This window comes from Pseudorca crassidens, chromosome 20, assembly GCF_039906515.1.
Source record: "Pseudorca crassidens isolate mPseCra1 chromosome 20, mPseCra1.hap1, whole genome shotgun sequence".
Lineage (NCBI taxonomy): Eukaryota > Metazoa > Chordata > Mammalia > Artiodactyla > Delphinidae > Pseudorca > Pseudorca crassidens.
This window is the reverse complement of record NC_090315.1, coordinates 18,909,240-18,922,852: the sequence shown is the minus strand read 5'-3', so window position 1 is coordinate 18,922,852 and position 13,613 is coordinate 18,909,240. Positions and strand designations below refer to the sequence as shown.

Sequence of the window (13,613 nt, the reverse complement as noted above, 5' to 3'; positions counted from 1 at the left end):
CCTGGGACAGCTCTGAGGTCAAACTGGGTGGAAATCCTTCTTCTCTTATCCCCGAAACATCTCTCGAATCCGTCCACCTCTGTGCTGCAAAGCCCCTTCGCTGGCCTGACTGATGCCCTTTCACATCCCCCACACTTCAGCAGAGGGTTGGTAATAAGCAAGCCTGACCTTGACGTTCTCCACGGCTCTTATTGCACTTGGCATATTGACCAAAGTCTGAAGCCCTGCTTGTGAGAGACTGATCGTCTGACCCAGCTGCCTTCTGGCCTCACCTCTCATCCTCCGCCCACCGTGCCAGGTACAGTGGCCACATTGGGTGTTCTTCAGTACCTAGAATGTCATGCTCCTTCCTACTGCTGCGATCTGTATATGCTGTTCCCTCTGCCTGGATTCTCTCGATCCAGCCCCCGACTGCTTATAAATCCCACCGATTCTTCCGATCTCAGCTTAAAAATCCTATCCCTCGGGGATGACTTCCCTGAGCCCACGAAGCGAGCAAGGGCTCCTTCTCATCACCCCTGAGCTTCCGTACTTCACAATCCTCATCACAGCTGTAATTAACTAACCAGTTGAGTAACTCTCTGTTTATTGTCTGTCTCCCTAGAGGGACGGTGAGCACCACAAAAGCCCCCTCTGTCTGTCTGGTTTGCTGATCTGCCCAGCACAGTGCCGGGCACACACTAGGCACCTCACCAATGCTTGCTGAGTGACTGACAGAGAACTTCCAGCTTCCAGTAATGAACGGCAGGCTAAATGATTTGGGCCCATCCTCGCACTGAAAACAACTGAAAATGCTGGATAACATTTTTTAAAACATTCGAAGCACTGAAGAGTCGGCAGTACCAAAGGGAATTGTCAGGCCTGACTTGGGGGGAACAGGAATCCGGACAGGTAAGCAAGAGGAAAAGCCACTTGTTTTCCTTGAGGCGTTGTCTGATACCAACAAATTTGAATTTCATTTTGACGGCCTCATGAAATGAGAGAGACAGAAATCAAACCTCAGGGCTCACACAGGTGGGGCCATGTAACAAGACACCATCCCACATTGATGTGGAACTCCAAAGTGCTACACCCTCAGGATATGGGTGAACCAGAAGTAGACCAGCCCTCACATGATCTTGCAATCTAAGCCTCATCTCCTAGGTGGGCTATCCTCAAAGGTGGGTTAAGGTGGTCCTGAGCTAGTGGTGTTCCTCGATGTTTGGTGATAAATCAAAAATTTTTCTTGCAAACAATTTTTTCTAAAACAATGACCTAAACATAGTCAAAGATCAGACTCACAAGAAAATAAGGCACTAGAGCAAAACCTAGAAGAATCAACAGAAAACAGAAATAGACCCTTACGACGCAAATTATTAACTATGAAAGAACTGTGCATATCACGTTTAAAGAAATATGACATGTTTAAAAGTAATTGCAGGGAATGGGAATCTACGAAAAGTAACATAGCATATCTGCAAAAGAATCAAGTTGATCTCTAGATGTGAAAGCTACAATAACCAAAATTAAGAACTCCATGGACAGGTTTAATAGCTGAGGAAACACAGCTGAGAAGAGAATTAGGAAATTATAAGAGAAGTCAGAAGAAATTATCACAAATGTAGCACACAGAGACAAAAAGAAGACACGATGGAAGAGATCATATGAGATAAAGAGGAAGAGAAGGTATAACATGTGATTAATATTGTCCCTGATGGAGAGGAGAGAGGAAATGGAGCAGAAGCAATGTTTTAAGGATTAATGGGTAAGAATTTTCTGGAACCAATGAATGAATGTATGAGGGATGCACTGAACCATCTGATGGTTAGTTGTGCTTTGGTAACACAGCTCCGTGTTTCAGGCAACCCAGAGTTCAAAGGATACTGATGAGAGATACTGGACCCAGTGTGCTCTTGGCCAAGGGCCATGATGTTGTACAATGCCAAGTTCAATAGAGCAAAAGACACAAGAAACAGGTGAAAAATCAACCTTTGCCTTTCCCCTGCCCCTACAGCTCACCCCTGCCTTCTTAGCAACTATTTGGGCAGCCCTGAGATGACCACAGCTGCAGCCTCCTGTTCCTTCTTCCCTCTTGCAGACCTTGCTGACCAGTCACTGGGAGATAGCAGAACGCCATTCCCTAGGGTCCCTCCACAGTCAACGGGGGGTGCAGTGGCATGGGTGGGTGGGTGTCCTACCCTGATTCGGTACAGACGGTGACCTCCTCTTCCTAGATTCTATGTGTCTTCTCTCCCCTGACCCTGGTCTCCTTGTGGCTGGGCTCCCATCTCAGCCCTCAGGGGTGCTCGACGGAGACTTACTGACTCACTGGCTGATATGGTCTGATCCCGGCTGGGGTGGGGGGATCTGAAAGAGGAGGTGATGCTGGAGTGTCCCGCCATAGCTGAAGAAATCTTGATGATGCCATCGCCACCTGAGGGTCCTTCAACCCCAGGCCCCAAGATAAACCAAGGAGCACTGACGTCCCTGATTGAACAGCCCGCCAGCATCACCTACAACCCGAATGGCAAGGATCTAGAAGCTGGGCTCCAGAGGCAGGAGGAGCAACACCCAACCCTCGATCTTGCAGCCCTCTGGCTTCCAAGCCTGAGCTCTCTTGGGCAGGAAAGAGACCTGGCTGGCAGGTGGGTAGTTTGTTTCTGACTCACCCTCCCCTCTCCGCTGCCAGGTGGCCCAGTCCTGGTCCTCCTTCGTGTGACTCGTCCTGGGATCAGGTTCTTGTGGTTGCTCTGTTCTGCAGGGACACCCATTCATCATCTTGCTTCTGGGAATCTCGGCACACCTCTCAGACACGCTCAAACGGAGAGGCTGCCAAACCTGGGATTGGTCACACAGCAGGTGTGCGGTGAGGCGAGGGCACTTATGGTCTCACGCCTCCGGTGGGTGGGGATGCAGACCCAGCCCTTGCGTAACCATTCCCCCACTCCCAGCAGCAGGTCCCTTCAAACCGCTGTGCTGTGGGGGCGGCCATCCTGAGGCTTGTCTCATGCCGAAAGCAGAAAGAGATCTCTCAGGCCATGATGAGTGAAGACGGGGGATGGGTCGTGCGGGCCCCCTAACCTGGCTCTGCAATGTCTCTGGCATGCCATTCCAATTTCTGAAATTCTCAAAGATGTTCCAAACAACGTGCAGTTGATTTAATTTCAAAAATTAAAAACTCAAGTAAATTAAGTTGAGGAATGTTGGGTGGAGGCAGGGGAGGGGGAGGGTGGCATGGAATACAGCCAGTAAGGAGAGTCTTAGGAACACATGAGCGTTTCACTCCCCTGGATGGATCTGGGGTTGGAGAGGGTGAAACTCTCCCACTGGATGCGGAGTGTAGGGGCCCAGGTGCAGATCCTGCCCCTGCCCTGGTCTCATCCCTGGTCCTGGCAGACTGGGCTCCTTGGCGAGCACCTGGGCCTCCGGGGAGCCTGGGGTGCAGCCCGGTTGGCGAGTAGAGAACAGGAGAGAGCTGTTCTCCTTTCTAGCTCGGTTCGCACACACCCTGGGCAGTGCTGCCCCACATAATTACATAAACGGCACGTCACTCAGGACGCTCATCTTGCCTCTGACACAATTCGGGCTCGGAGCCCTTGTCCCCAGCTCCCCTCGGTTCAGGGGCCTGGCTCATTACTCACGTGCCTCTCCCTCTGCCAGAAGAGATGCTCCTCAAATAGAGGTCGGGCCGTGGTGCGCTTCAGAATTGCTCTCGGGAGGACCCTTCACCCCTCCTGGGCCTGAAGGCGCCTCCAGCCCAAGGCTCAGAATTGGCGTCGAGGTTGTATGCTCACGGCTCACACCTGTACCTGTGCCCACACCCCATGGCCACCCTCTCCCCAGGGAGTTGCCCCAGACCGGACCTGCCCTCTCTCCTTTCCAGGACCAAGCCCAGCTGACCCGGCTGTGGACGACCCATCCCTGACAGGTGGCATTCCCTTCCCTCCCTCTTCCCGTGGTGGGGGTGTCCCAGAGGAAGGCTACCTTCCTTCCTCACCTGCGGGGCTTGCTTGTCAACCCAAATTACCCTCGTGGTGGCGTTCCCAGCAGCCAAGGGAGAAGCAGGGTAGGTTCCAGAGCTCTTTCCTACTGGTGGCCCCAGCTCTGGGGAAGGCTTCCTCACCCCTCCAGGACCCCAGGGGCTGCCTTGGTCGTGTGTGAGCTCAGCCAGGCCGCCCCACAGGGCAGAGGCCAGCCTCCCTCCTCACTTCCTGGGCTCGAGCTGGGTTGGCAAATGGGAACCAGCTGGTTGGCCAAGCGCTGCTATGACCCAGCGGGGAACCGAGGGAGACAAGGGGGGGTTGCCGACAGACGCACAAGTGTACCTTCCACTCCCATCCACCAGTAATGGGGGAGGCAGGGCCACCCTAGTCGCTGAGGTCCCAGCCTCCCAAATGGAGAGGAGTTAGTGGGGAGGCCCAGCGGAGCAGGACGGGGTGTCTTTCAGGCTCTGAGGAGGCTGATGCCCCCCAGGTGTGAGAATGCTTGTCCTCACTGACCAGGACTCATCCCCTGGGATTCTGCACTGGTATCAAGAATCTTTTACTGCGACAAGCGCAAGGGGCGTTCTTGCCTGCTCTGTGAGAGCAGTGGAGGAGGGTTTGCCCCCCGGCTCAGCCTTCAAGGTCACTGGCAAGAGGGTTGTGCACCCAGGAGGAACTTGTTAAGTGTTTCCTAAGCAAGTGGAAGGTATCCTGGAAAAAAGAAAAATCTAAGCAACGGTAAAAGGACTTCGGTAACTTGGTTGTTCTGGGTACGAGGATTTTGCCCTAAATTATCCAGACGACCGTCTCCTTCCAGGAGAGTTTTCAGGGGCTGGGCGTGGCCTCTGTGCCCACTTTGCCTCCTGCCCTAACACACAGCGATGGCAATCTCCTTAGACTGAGCCAAGCGTCTCACAAGCTTTGCCTGTTTACCTTTCACAACAACCGGATGATGTGGGGCTAGTTTTGCATATGTTTTGCATAAAAGGAAACGGAAGCCCAGAGAAACGAAGAGACTTGGTGAGGGCCCCACAGACAGTAAGAGGCAAAGCCAGGAGCTGGTTGGTGCCGGAGCCACAGGCACACCTCCCGTGGCCCGTTCCGATCACAGGATGGGAGAAAGAGGAAACTTCTATTTATCACGCGTGAACAAATTGCTTTCCTCTAGCACCCAGCTCAGCGGTGGGTGCATCGTGCCAGGACAACTGGGCTGGATGCCCCTGCTCAACGAGGACCATTGACCTACTATGTGCCAGGGCTGTGCAGAAGAGCAGTGTGGTCTTCAGCCCACACTCACTGTTACTGGCCCCAGGCGAGTGGCACTTGCAAGGCTCAATTAGACGTATAGTTAAGCAGTACACGCTCCAGTGTCTTCCAATTGTCCTAGGATAAATCCTTTGTCCTGTGGACTCCTGGGTTAAGGCCAATTGAACTGCTGCCAGGTAAGGCTTATTCCCTATAAATCAGTGGGAATGTGGTCACACGAATTTTAACTATCAGATTAAAATCAAATTAGTGGGAAAATTTGGAACAAATTGACTTCAAGTACAGTGAATGAGTCTATTTTTAAAACGTTGCCGCACCAGGCAAAACAGTGAAGCAAACACATTTCCTGACAGCGCGTAGACACCGTGGTGTTCGGAGTGTTTTGTCATGCTGAGTCACTGTAATTGCTCCAGCAAAGCTGAGGAATCAAATAAAACGTGTTTGCAAATTGTAAATCACTTGAGGAGGCTACTTCAGACGGGTCCGAACTTGACTTTGAAGGCCACAGTGGCTCCCTTTGGGGTAGGCACCCCAGCCCTGACACCCCCCCATCCACGTTCTCTGGGTAGGGACTGTGCTGTCGCATCCAGCCGAGATGACTGCCCAGCGTGCCTGCGAGAAGGGCCGCCATAAATCAGCCACGTTTCCTCACCAGCCAGAGCGGCTCAGATTCCTGGGGGGCACCGGGGACAGGGGAGAGCGCTTAGGTTGGCTGGGGGAAGGGACGGACTCGCTAAGGCTTCCTTGTCTGGGTGGGGTGGGACCAGGGGCTGCTCAGGAAGGACAGGCTTGCTTTCTGGTGAAAGTCTGGCTGTCATCGCCAAGAAGCAGAATTATTTTCGTATCCAAGAGGGCTTGGGACTGGCCCCGCTTGTTCCCTTTCAACCCTGTCCTGGTCGTCGGGTGACATGTCCTGGCCCTAGGCCACCTGATGTTCCTGGTCCCTGATGTTCCCACTCTCGGGCCTGTCTGTCAAAAATGACTTTGCCAGTCATCCTATAGAGACACAAAAGGGGAGACACAAAGGCTGATAGACCTTTACAGCAGAAACGCTGTGGCCCCAGCTGCCCGGCGTCTCTGAGCAGCCCCGGCAGGCTTGGGGCGCATTGCACTGCCTCGTCCTCCTCTCCCCCGTCTCCCTGGAATCCCAGCTTCTCCCTGTACCCTCCCCACGAGCATGACCATCTCGTTGGGGCCTGGCTAGACCTGGTGGTAAGCTAATCACTCAGAGGTGTTGGGGATTATCTAGAACTGGATAAATTACCTTTCTTAGGATTCCTGCATTTAAAAATTAACTTTGTAGAAGCAGCAGCTCCCCTAAAGAGGGCCGTCACAGTGGAGCCTTAGCTCCGGTGCCCTTGTGTTGCCTCCCAGCCCTCAAGCCCCTGCTTGGTGGACCTCAGGCCAACCCCACAGACCCCTGCATGAAGAGGAGAGCGTGTGAATGTTTTTTAAAGGAGAGAGATGAGTTGCAGAGAGATCTGTGCTTTCAGACACACGTGTTGAAGACCTGCTGTGGGCCAGACACTGGACGTCCACTGGGGCCAAATTCAGCCAGAGGCCAAGAAAGGCAGGATCCCAGGCGAGTCCACGTGATTGACTCCCGGAGCTCATGGTGACCTTGGGGAGAACAGTTTCCAGTGGGGGTGAGGGTGAAGGTGAGGGTGGAGGGTGGGGACAGGGAAGGAGAAGATGAAGTTCAGAAAGCGGCTCTTTGGGTATGTAAGAAACAAAGGATGTTTGTAAAACACAAACTCCCATCCCAACTTGATGGATATAAGAAAACCACACCTTTAAGTCCGCGCTGGGTGGGGCTCCAAACCATGGTGTGAAAAACGGGGCTATGGAAGACTCTGTCTTGGCTCTGCCTAGAAGAGGCTTCAGAGCAGCAGAAGGTTCTTTTCCTGTGGTTCTCATTCAGCCCCTTCTGTGTCCCACAAGGCCGCCAGGCGGTATGGACCCCTGCTCCCCTAGCAACCATGCCAGCTTCTGAGAGCTCATCTGGTCCTGCCAGAGCTGCCTGCCATTCTGTAATCTAAGGGGAGCCCCTGGGGTTCAGGCCCCACTGAGGTCCCCAACCCCAGTGGGGAACCCACTGTCCTCAGGTATGGGCAGTAGGTTTGGACACAGCTAATGAAGAGAAAGTGCAGCTTTGGGAGACATGCACCTGGGGAGGTCTGTTTCAGATGGGTGGGGTCAGAAGGCTAGAAAACTAAATACAAATAAAAGTGAAGAGAAGCAAAGCTCTTGGGTGCCAGAATGGGGCTGGCCGAGGCTGTGGCTGCCTGGGTAATGGGTTCCACATTTGTCTGGCTCCGTCTACAGTGCCCAGGATCCAGGATGCACCGTGGGCCTTTGAGGGGCTAGAGGGGACAGCCCAACTGTGGCCAGACCTAGACATACATGCTTTTTGTGATGGCCTCATCCCTGGTTAGCCACAACGTGGCTGAGACCTTGCTTTAAGCTCACGCTCCAGCACCCCAGCCTCCCCCCGCCCCCGCCCACAGCCCCTGGGTCCCTGCTGGCCTGCACAGATTGTTTGCGTTATTAATGCCGTTTTCCCAGAGATTCCATCTGGCTTTTTAATTGCTCTGGGATGGGGCTAGGATGCTTTGATAGTGAATTGGTATCTTTCCTGTGTCTCTGCTTACGTCAAATCCTCCATCCACAGACAGGGGTATGGGGGAGGGGGAGAAGCAGGGATGTCCAGAGAAGGGAGAGAGCACAAGTCTCTCACAGAGACAAGAAATCTTTCAAAGGTGCTTGTGGTTTAGTTTCGTTTAAAGAACAGAAGAGTAAAGCCTTGCCCTTCCCGCCAGCGTAGGAAAGAAAGAAACGGGATATCGCCTCTGCCCAGGCAAGGATGCTGCCCCGTGTCTGTGGAAGGCCTGAGGGTGCCTGGAAGGTGAGGTTTCATGGCCGAGCAAGGTCCGGGTTTCTGCTCCCCCTTGACCTGTTCCGTGAGTGGCTTCCTGCTTCCTCCCCCCCCCCCCCAGCCCCCGCCGCACTGCCCCCTCTCCTCCCATGAGGAGCTCTTGGAGGAGGCCGGGCAGGTTCCTGCCTGGGAAGGAGGGGGCGGAAGACCTGGGAGGGGCAGACACTCCTCATCAGTCCCAATGGCTCATCACAGGTGTCAGGGCCAAACCCCATGTTCACAGATTCCCAGGAGATCCAAGAGATAAGGGTGACATCGTGACACTGCTCAACCATTAGGAGGCATCTGGTGCAAAGGGGCGCCTCCCTCTCTCCCTTCTGCCCTTGCTCCTTCCCTGGAGGCTGGCTCTCCTGAACAGTGCTTTCAGGGGACAATGGGCTCGAGTGGCCTACTGAGGACGTGAGGTCCCTGTTGCCTCCCATGGGAGAGTACAAGAGAGAGGCATCCAGGCATGTTGGACTTGGTCCGTGGCCAGGTCTTGGTCAAAGCTGCTGCCTCCAGGAAGCCTTCCTTGGTGGCCTCTACTCACACTTTGAACTTCCCCTTATTGCCCTGTCACCCTTGAAGCTCATCTTGGGCCCACAAGGTTGTGCATTTCCCCTGGTACACAGTAGGCGTCCAATAAATGCTTGGTGTGTGTTCGGTGCCCTGCACTTGAAGTGGGTCTTCATGAAGGCTGCAGTCAGGAGGGGAACCGTGGGGGGCCCTTCAGGAAGCAGTGAGGGGTGAGGAGCCACCCACTTGGGGACCCCTCTGACTGGGCACAGAGCACGTGCTGGGCAGGTTCACCCCATGCTGCCCTCTCCCCGCAAGCAGGCTTCTCTGTCTACTGGGGACCCCACTGGCCCCATCCCTTTCCTGGGGCTGACTTGTCCCCAACAAAGCCTGCCTTGGACCTCAGGATCTGCGGCAGGAGCGTTGCCCTTTTGTGAGCTGACGGCTTTGAAAGAGGAAACCCCTGGAGGTGGGATAGTGGGACACGAGGGGGAGGAGTGAGGGCAAGAGGGGTGCCCCTCCCCCACTTGTCTTGGGATCTGTTCTGGGGGCAAAGGGGGAAGCCGAGGCTTGGCCCCCTCAAACAAGAAAAACTGGAATTAGCACTGAACTCAGAGAGGGTTTGCTGGGGCCTAGCAAGCTGTGGCCTGCCCCAGGCCTCTAGGCAGGCGGTGGGGCTCTGCGTCCTTGGTTCCCAGGCGGCGGGGCAGGCTGCCGCCTCCTCACCAGGGCTCGCGGCCCTTCTTCCGCCGAGGGCGGCCATGGGTGTGGAGGAGGCAGGACACCGGACGGGGAGACAGAGGGCGGCCGAGGGGGTGGGGGAGTGGGGCGGGAAGGGGGCAAGTCACCCGGCTAACCACACAGGCAAAAACTTTCAGAATTTGAAAAGAATGTGTAATTTCTTGAAACGGTCACAGCCCACATTGGCGTATACTGTCAGCTGCTCAAGTGAACGCTCTGCAGGGGAAAACAGAAGGTAAAGGGTTTTGCCTTTTACCCTCAGAGAGGGTCAACTCTGAAAGCCCTGCCAGCCTCCTGGGCTACCTCCCCCCAAGGCCCTGGTTTTTCAGGCCTAAGGGCGTGCCCTCCCTTGGTTGGCCATCACCGCTGCTAAGGGGCTTCCGGGTGCCTGTCCTCACGGGGCAGTCATTGGAGTGGGGGGCTTGGTCCAGGGTGGGCACAGTGGGGAGGCACTTGCTGGGGCTGGCTCCTTGCCGGGCAGTAGGTGAGGAAGGGCCGGACATCCGGCGCAGGCCTGCGGTGGGTCCCCCTTCTTGGGTGGGCTGGGGCAGGGCAGGTGAGGAAGGCCGGGTGGAGGGCTCCCTTCAGGGCCCCGCTGGGACAGGCTGCAGCCACGTGGGCCGGAGCTAGTGGGGAGGGGTGGACGGTCCTACCGCGTGTGGCCTCTACCTGCCCGCCCACGGCCCCGCCAGAGGGCTGGGGCAAAGGAAGGTGTGAGCGGCGCTGCTCCTGAGCTGGAGCTGTCAGTGATCTGGAAGTAAGTGTGGTCAAAGGGCCCCTGGAGCCTGGAACCCTGAGGCAGGCCTGCCCGAGTCCCAGAGAGGCCGTGGCAGCTTCAGGCAGAGGGCCCCCCCTTCGAGTCCCTCTCCTCCTCCCAGGGGCCGATGAGAGGCCACACCAAGGCCCCGTGACACCCCACACGCCCCTCCCCCTGCCACACACCCAGAGACTCTTCAGGCCTCGGCCTTCTCTGCTCGGAGCCTCGTCCTCCTTTGGGCATTTATTTGCCTTGCTTGGGAGAAGTCACCCCTTTAACGTAGAGAGGGGCTCAGGATGGGTGGAGAGCTAATGAGAGTCAGGCTCGCAGCCAGAGAACATGCTGTGATCATTTACAAATGTGACCTGGCCCACAGAAAACCCTGGAAGTAGCTTTTCTGGTTTTAAAAAGACACCAAAACTGACTTTGATATGTTTATATTATAGATATAATACATAAAACATCTAGCATGAAACTCTATGTTCTCCCCAAAGAAGAGAACCAAGCCAGCCTTCCCTGCTCCCAGGCCCAGCGATCTGATCTGTGAGTGCTGGCTGAGGACGCCTCCCTTCCAGACCGGGAGCCAGGGCCTCTGCGGGGGACAAAGCTGTGGGCAGCCCGGGCTGGAGGGGACCGAGGCCCACAGCCACCCCCAGGGAAAGCTGAGGGGAAAGCGGAGGCCCACCTCACCTCTTCGGTTCCCCTGGGAGCAAAAGCAATCCCAAAACCAAAAGGCAAGAGAGCCGCAGACCCTCCCTGCAGCGGCTGACGGAGAGTCTCATTTTGGCAAGTATCTGAGCAAAACCAAAACAAAACAAAAACCAAATAAAATGGTGGTTTAGCATAGACGTGCACATGCACATTGCACAAGGCACCGCTGGGACACAGAGAGGCCAGATACAAGTGTTGATATCGGCTGATAAAGCAAAATATTTGGAAAGCTTCTCATAACTTCGGTCCCTCTGGGATGGACTGATTGTGCTTCATGTTTGTATGGCAACGCTGGCGACATACAGTACAGACAAGGCTGATGGTCCCAGTGTCCCTTCACCACCCCCCTGCTAACCCCTAGACCAGATCTCTAGGTCCCCCTCTCCCACCAGGCCACCACTCCCATGAACACACATCCTCATACCTAACCCACGACCTGGCTTTCTGATCTGACTGGGGGCGGGAGGCTCCCACTGGTCACCCGGTGACGCCCATCTCGGTGAGTTCTGCCCAGAAGAGCCCAGCCTGTTGCAGGCTGGGAGTTTAGAGGCAAGGAACTAGGGACCCTCCACCTTCATGTAGAACTAGGGGAACAACCTTAGGTTCAAAGCCCCAAGTCCCTGTGTTTCCTCCCCTCCAAGGATAGGCGCTCAGGAGCGGCTGGGGACGGCTTATCGGGATCTCTGCTCCCTGAACCTTCCTCCTGCCGGGGGTTGGGGGGGGCCTGCACCCCTTCTTCTCTCGCGAGGTCAGGAACCCTCCAAATAAAATGACAAGGCACATATTTGCTCCCCCTACTCGGTAGGAATCGGAGCCGTGAGTTTGCGTTTCCAAGGCACAGGGTTATTCCTTTAATACTAGAGTTGCCGGGCTCCCGGCTCTGCCCCACGGCGCTTCTCCTCTCTGTCTGACCCCTCATCTTAGACGCACCGTGTCGGGCGCAGAGGAAGGCCAGGGGTACGCGCGGCAGGCCAGGCTCTCAGGCTGCACCGGAATCTCCTAGTCCTGGCTTGCGCGGCTCGGGCAGTCTTGAGATCCGGCGACCCGAAACCACTCCCTGGGTCCCAGCCAGCGGCCGGCCCAGGGCGGTCCCGCCGCCGCGCGCCTCACGCGCAGTTGCCCATGGCCTTGACCAGGGAGCTCTCAGGCAGCTGGCGGAAGATGCCCCGCAGCGTGTCCAGTTCGCGGCTCAGTTGTTCCACCCGCTTGCGCAGGCGGTCATTGTCACTGGTCAGCTCCAGCACCTTCTGCTGCGTCTCCACGTTGCGCTGCTTGGCCTTGTCCCGGCTCTTGCGCACCGCGATGTTGTTGCGCTCGCGCCGCACCCGGTACTCGTTGCTGTTCTTGTCCACGGACTTCTTGCCTTTGCCCGCGCCGCCGCCGCCGCCGCCGCCGCCGCCCGCGCGGATGTCTGGGTGCCCGACGGCCAGCCCCTTGAGCGCACCGCCGGGGCCTGGCAGGCCAGCGGCGCCGAGCGCGGGCGCTGGGTGCGGGCTGGGCACGGGCGTGGGCGGCGGCGTGGGGTGGCCGGGCTGCAGGTGCATGGTGGTCTGGCCGCAGTGCGCGATCTGGAACTGCAGGTGCGGGGCGGCCAGGTGAGCGGGCGGCGGGTGTGAGTGCTGTGGTGGCGGCGGCGGCGGAGGCTGGTAGGGAAAGAGGCCGGCCAGCGCCAGCTGCTTCGCCTCGTCCTCCTCGCGCGGCTCCTGCTTGATCACCAGCGGCCGTAGAGCCGGCGCCCCGACGCGCTCGTACAGGGGTTCCAGCCTGCCGTCCAGGTAGCCGGCCGCCGAGCAGCCGTAGCCGGGCGGGGGGCCGTGCGCCCCTCCGGGCATGACGGCGCCGCCGGGGCCCACGGGGGCGCCCGGGTAGTCAAAGTCGCCGCCGCCTCCTGCGGGGGCCGCGGCCGCCTTGGCCTTCTCCTGCTGCCGGCTGTGCTGGAACAGGTCGGCCAGGAACTCGTCGTTGAAGGCGGCCGGGTCGATGTAGGCGCTGATGTCGATGGACGTCTCGTGTTCGCAGATGCCGCCCAGCGGCTCCGGGGCGGCAGGTGGGGCTGGGGGCTGCGCGGGACCCGCGCCCCGGAGAAAGCCGAAAGCGGCGCTGCTGGGCGCGTGCGGGGGGCTCTGGAGGTGGCTGCTCATCGGGGGCCGCGGCTCCGCCTCGTAGAAGTCGGCCGACTCCATGGGGGAGCTAAAGTCCTCCCGGCATGGCGAGCCTCGGCGGCCTCCAGCCTGCGCGGGGCGCCGCTGCTGCCGCCGCCCACCCGGAGGCCCTACTCGCTCGCGCCCGCTCAGCTCCCGGTCGCGAATGGCCAGGCCCGCGCGGGCCCAGCATTTATACCGGGTTGGTGGTCGCCCTCTAGTGTCCAAACCCGCCGTGGACCTTCGGCGACGACGGAGCAGCACCTCCTGGGTCTTAGCGCCTGCGGTCTTCAGAGGGCGGCGAGTGAGGCTAGAGCGCAGCGCTGGCGGGGAGGGGCTGCGGTGCAACGCCCACTACCTCCTGCGCCGCCAGCCTAACCACGACCGGCGCGCGGTGCCCCACCCTCGGCAGAGTTGTCGTCCCCGCGCACACGTGGTCGGTGGCAGGGCCCCCTCCTCTAGCCTCCGCAGGGCACCCAACTCCAGCAAACGGTCGGGGAGTCCGGGAGCACCCAGGCGCCGCGCAGGGGGGTGGGATTGGTTGGGGGGGGTGGGGTGGGCAAGTCTTCGTCTCTGAGCTTCTCTGGCGCAGACTCGCTTTAAAA

General features: G+C 57.7%; 1 protein-coding gene and 1 long non-coding RNA gene across 2 annotated transcripts; one reads left to right on the top strand and one right to left on the bottom strand.

The window, feature by feature from the left end:
- Positions 1 to 2,141: 2,141 nt before the first annotated feature.
- On the top strand, positions 2,142 to 3,125 carry LOC137214458 (uncharacterized). Its single transcript, XR_010938918.1, has 3 exons — positions 2,142 to 2,624; positions 2,741 to 2,838; positions 2,934 to 3,125. It is a non-coding gene; the product is annotated as an uncharacterized lncRNA (long non-coding RNA).
- Positions 3,126 to 10,577: 7,452 nt separating this feature from the next.
- CEBPA (CCAAT enhancer binding protein alpha) lies at positions 10,578 to 13,182 on the bottom strand. The gene has a single exon (XM_067718073.1). It carries the CDS (start codon positions 13,048 to 13,050, stop codon positions 11,974 to 11,976), a length of 1,077 nt encoding a protein of 358 aa, XP_067574174.1. The 5' UTR covers positions 13,051 to 13,182; the 3' UTR covers positions 10,578 to 11,973.
- Positions 13,183 to 13,613: the final 431 nt, after the last annotated feature.

Bases quoted from the DNA above. Each gene is read 5' to 3' on its own strand.
- CEBPA (XM_067718073.1), bottom strand. From the start codon at position 13,050: ATGGAGTCGGCCGACTTCTACGAGGCGGAGCCGCGGCCCCCGATGAGC.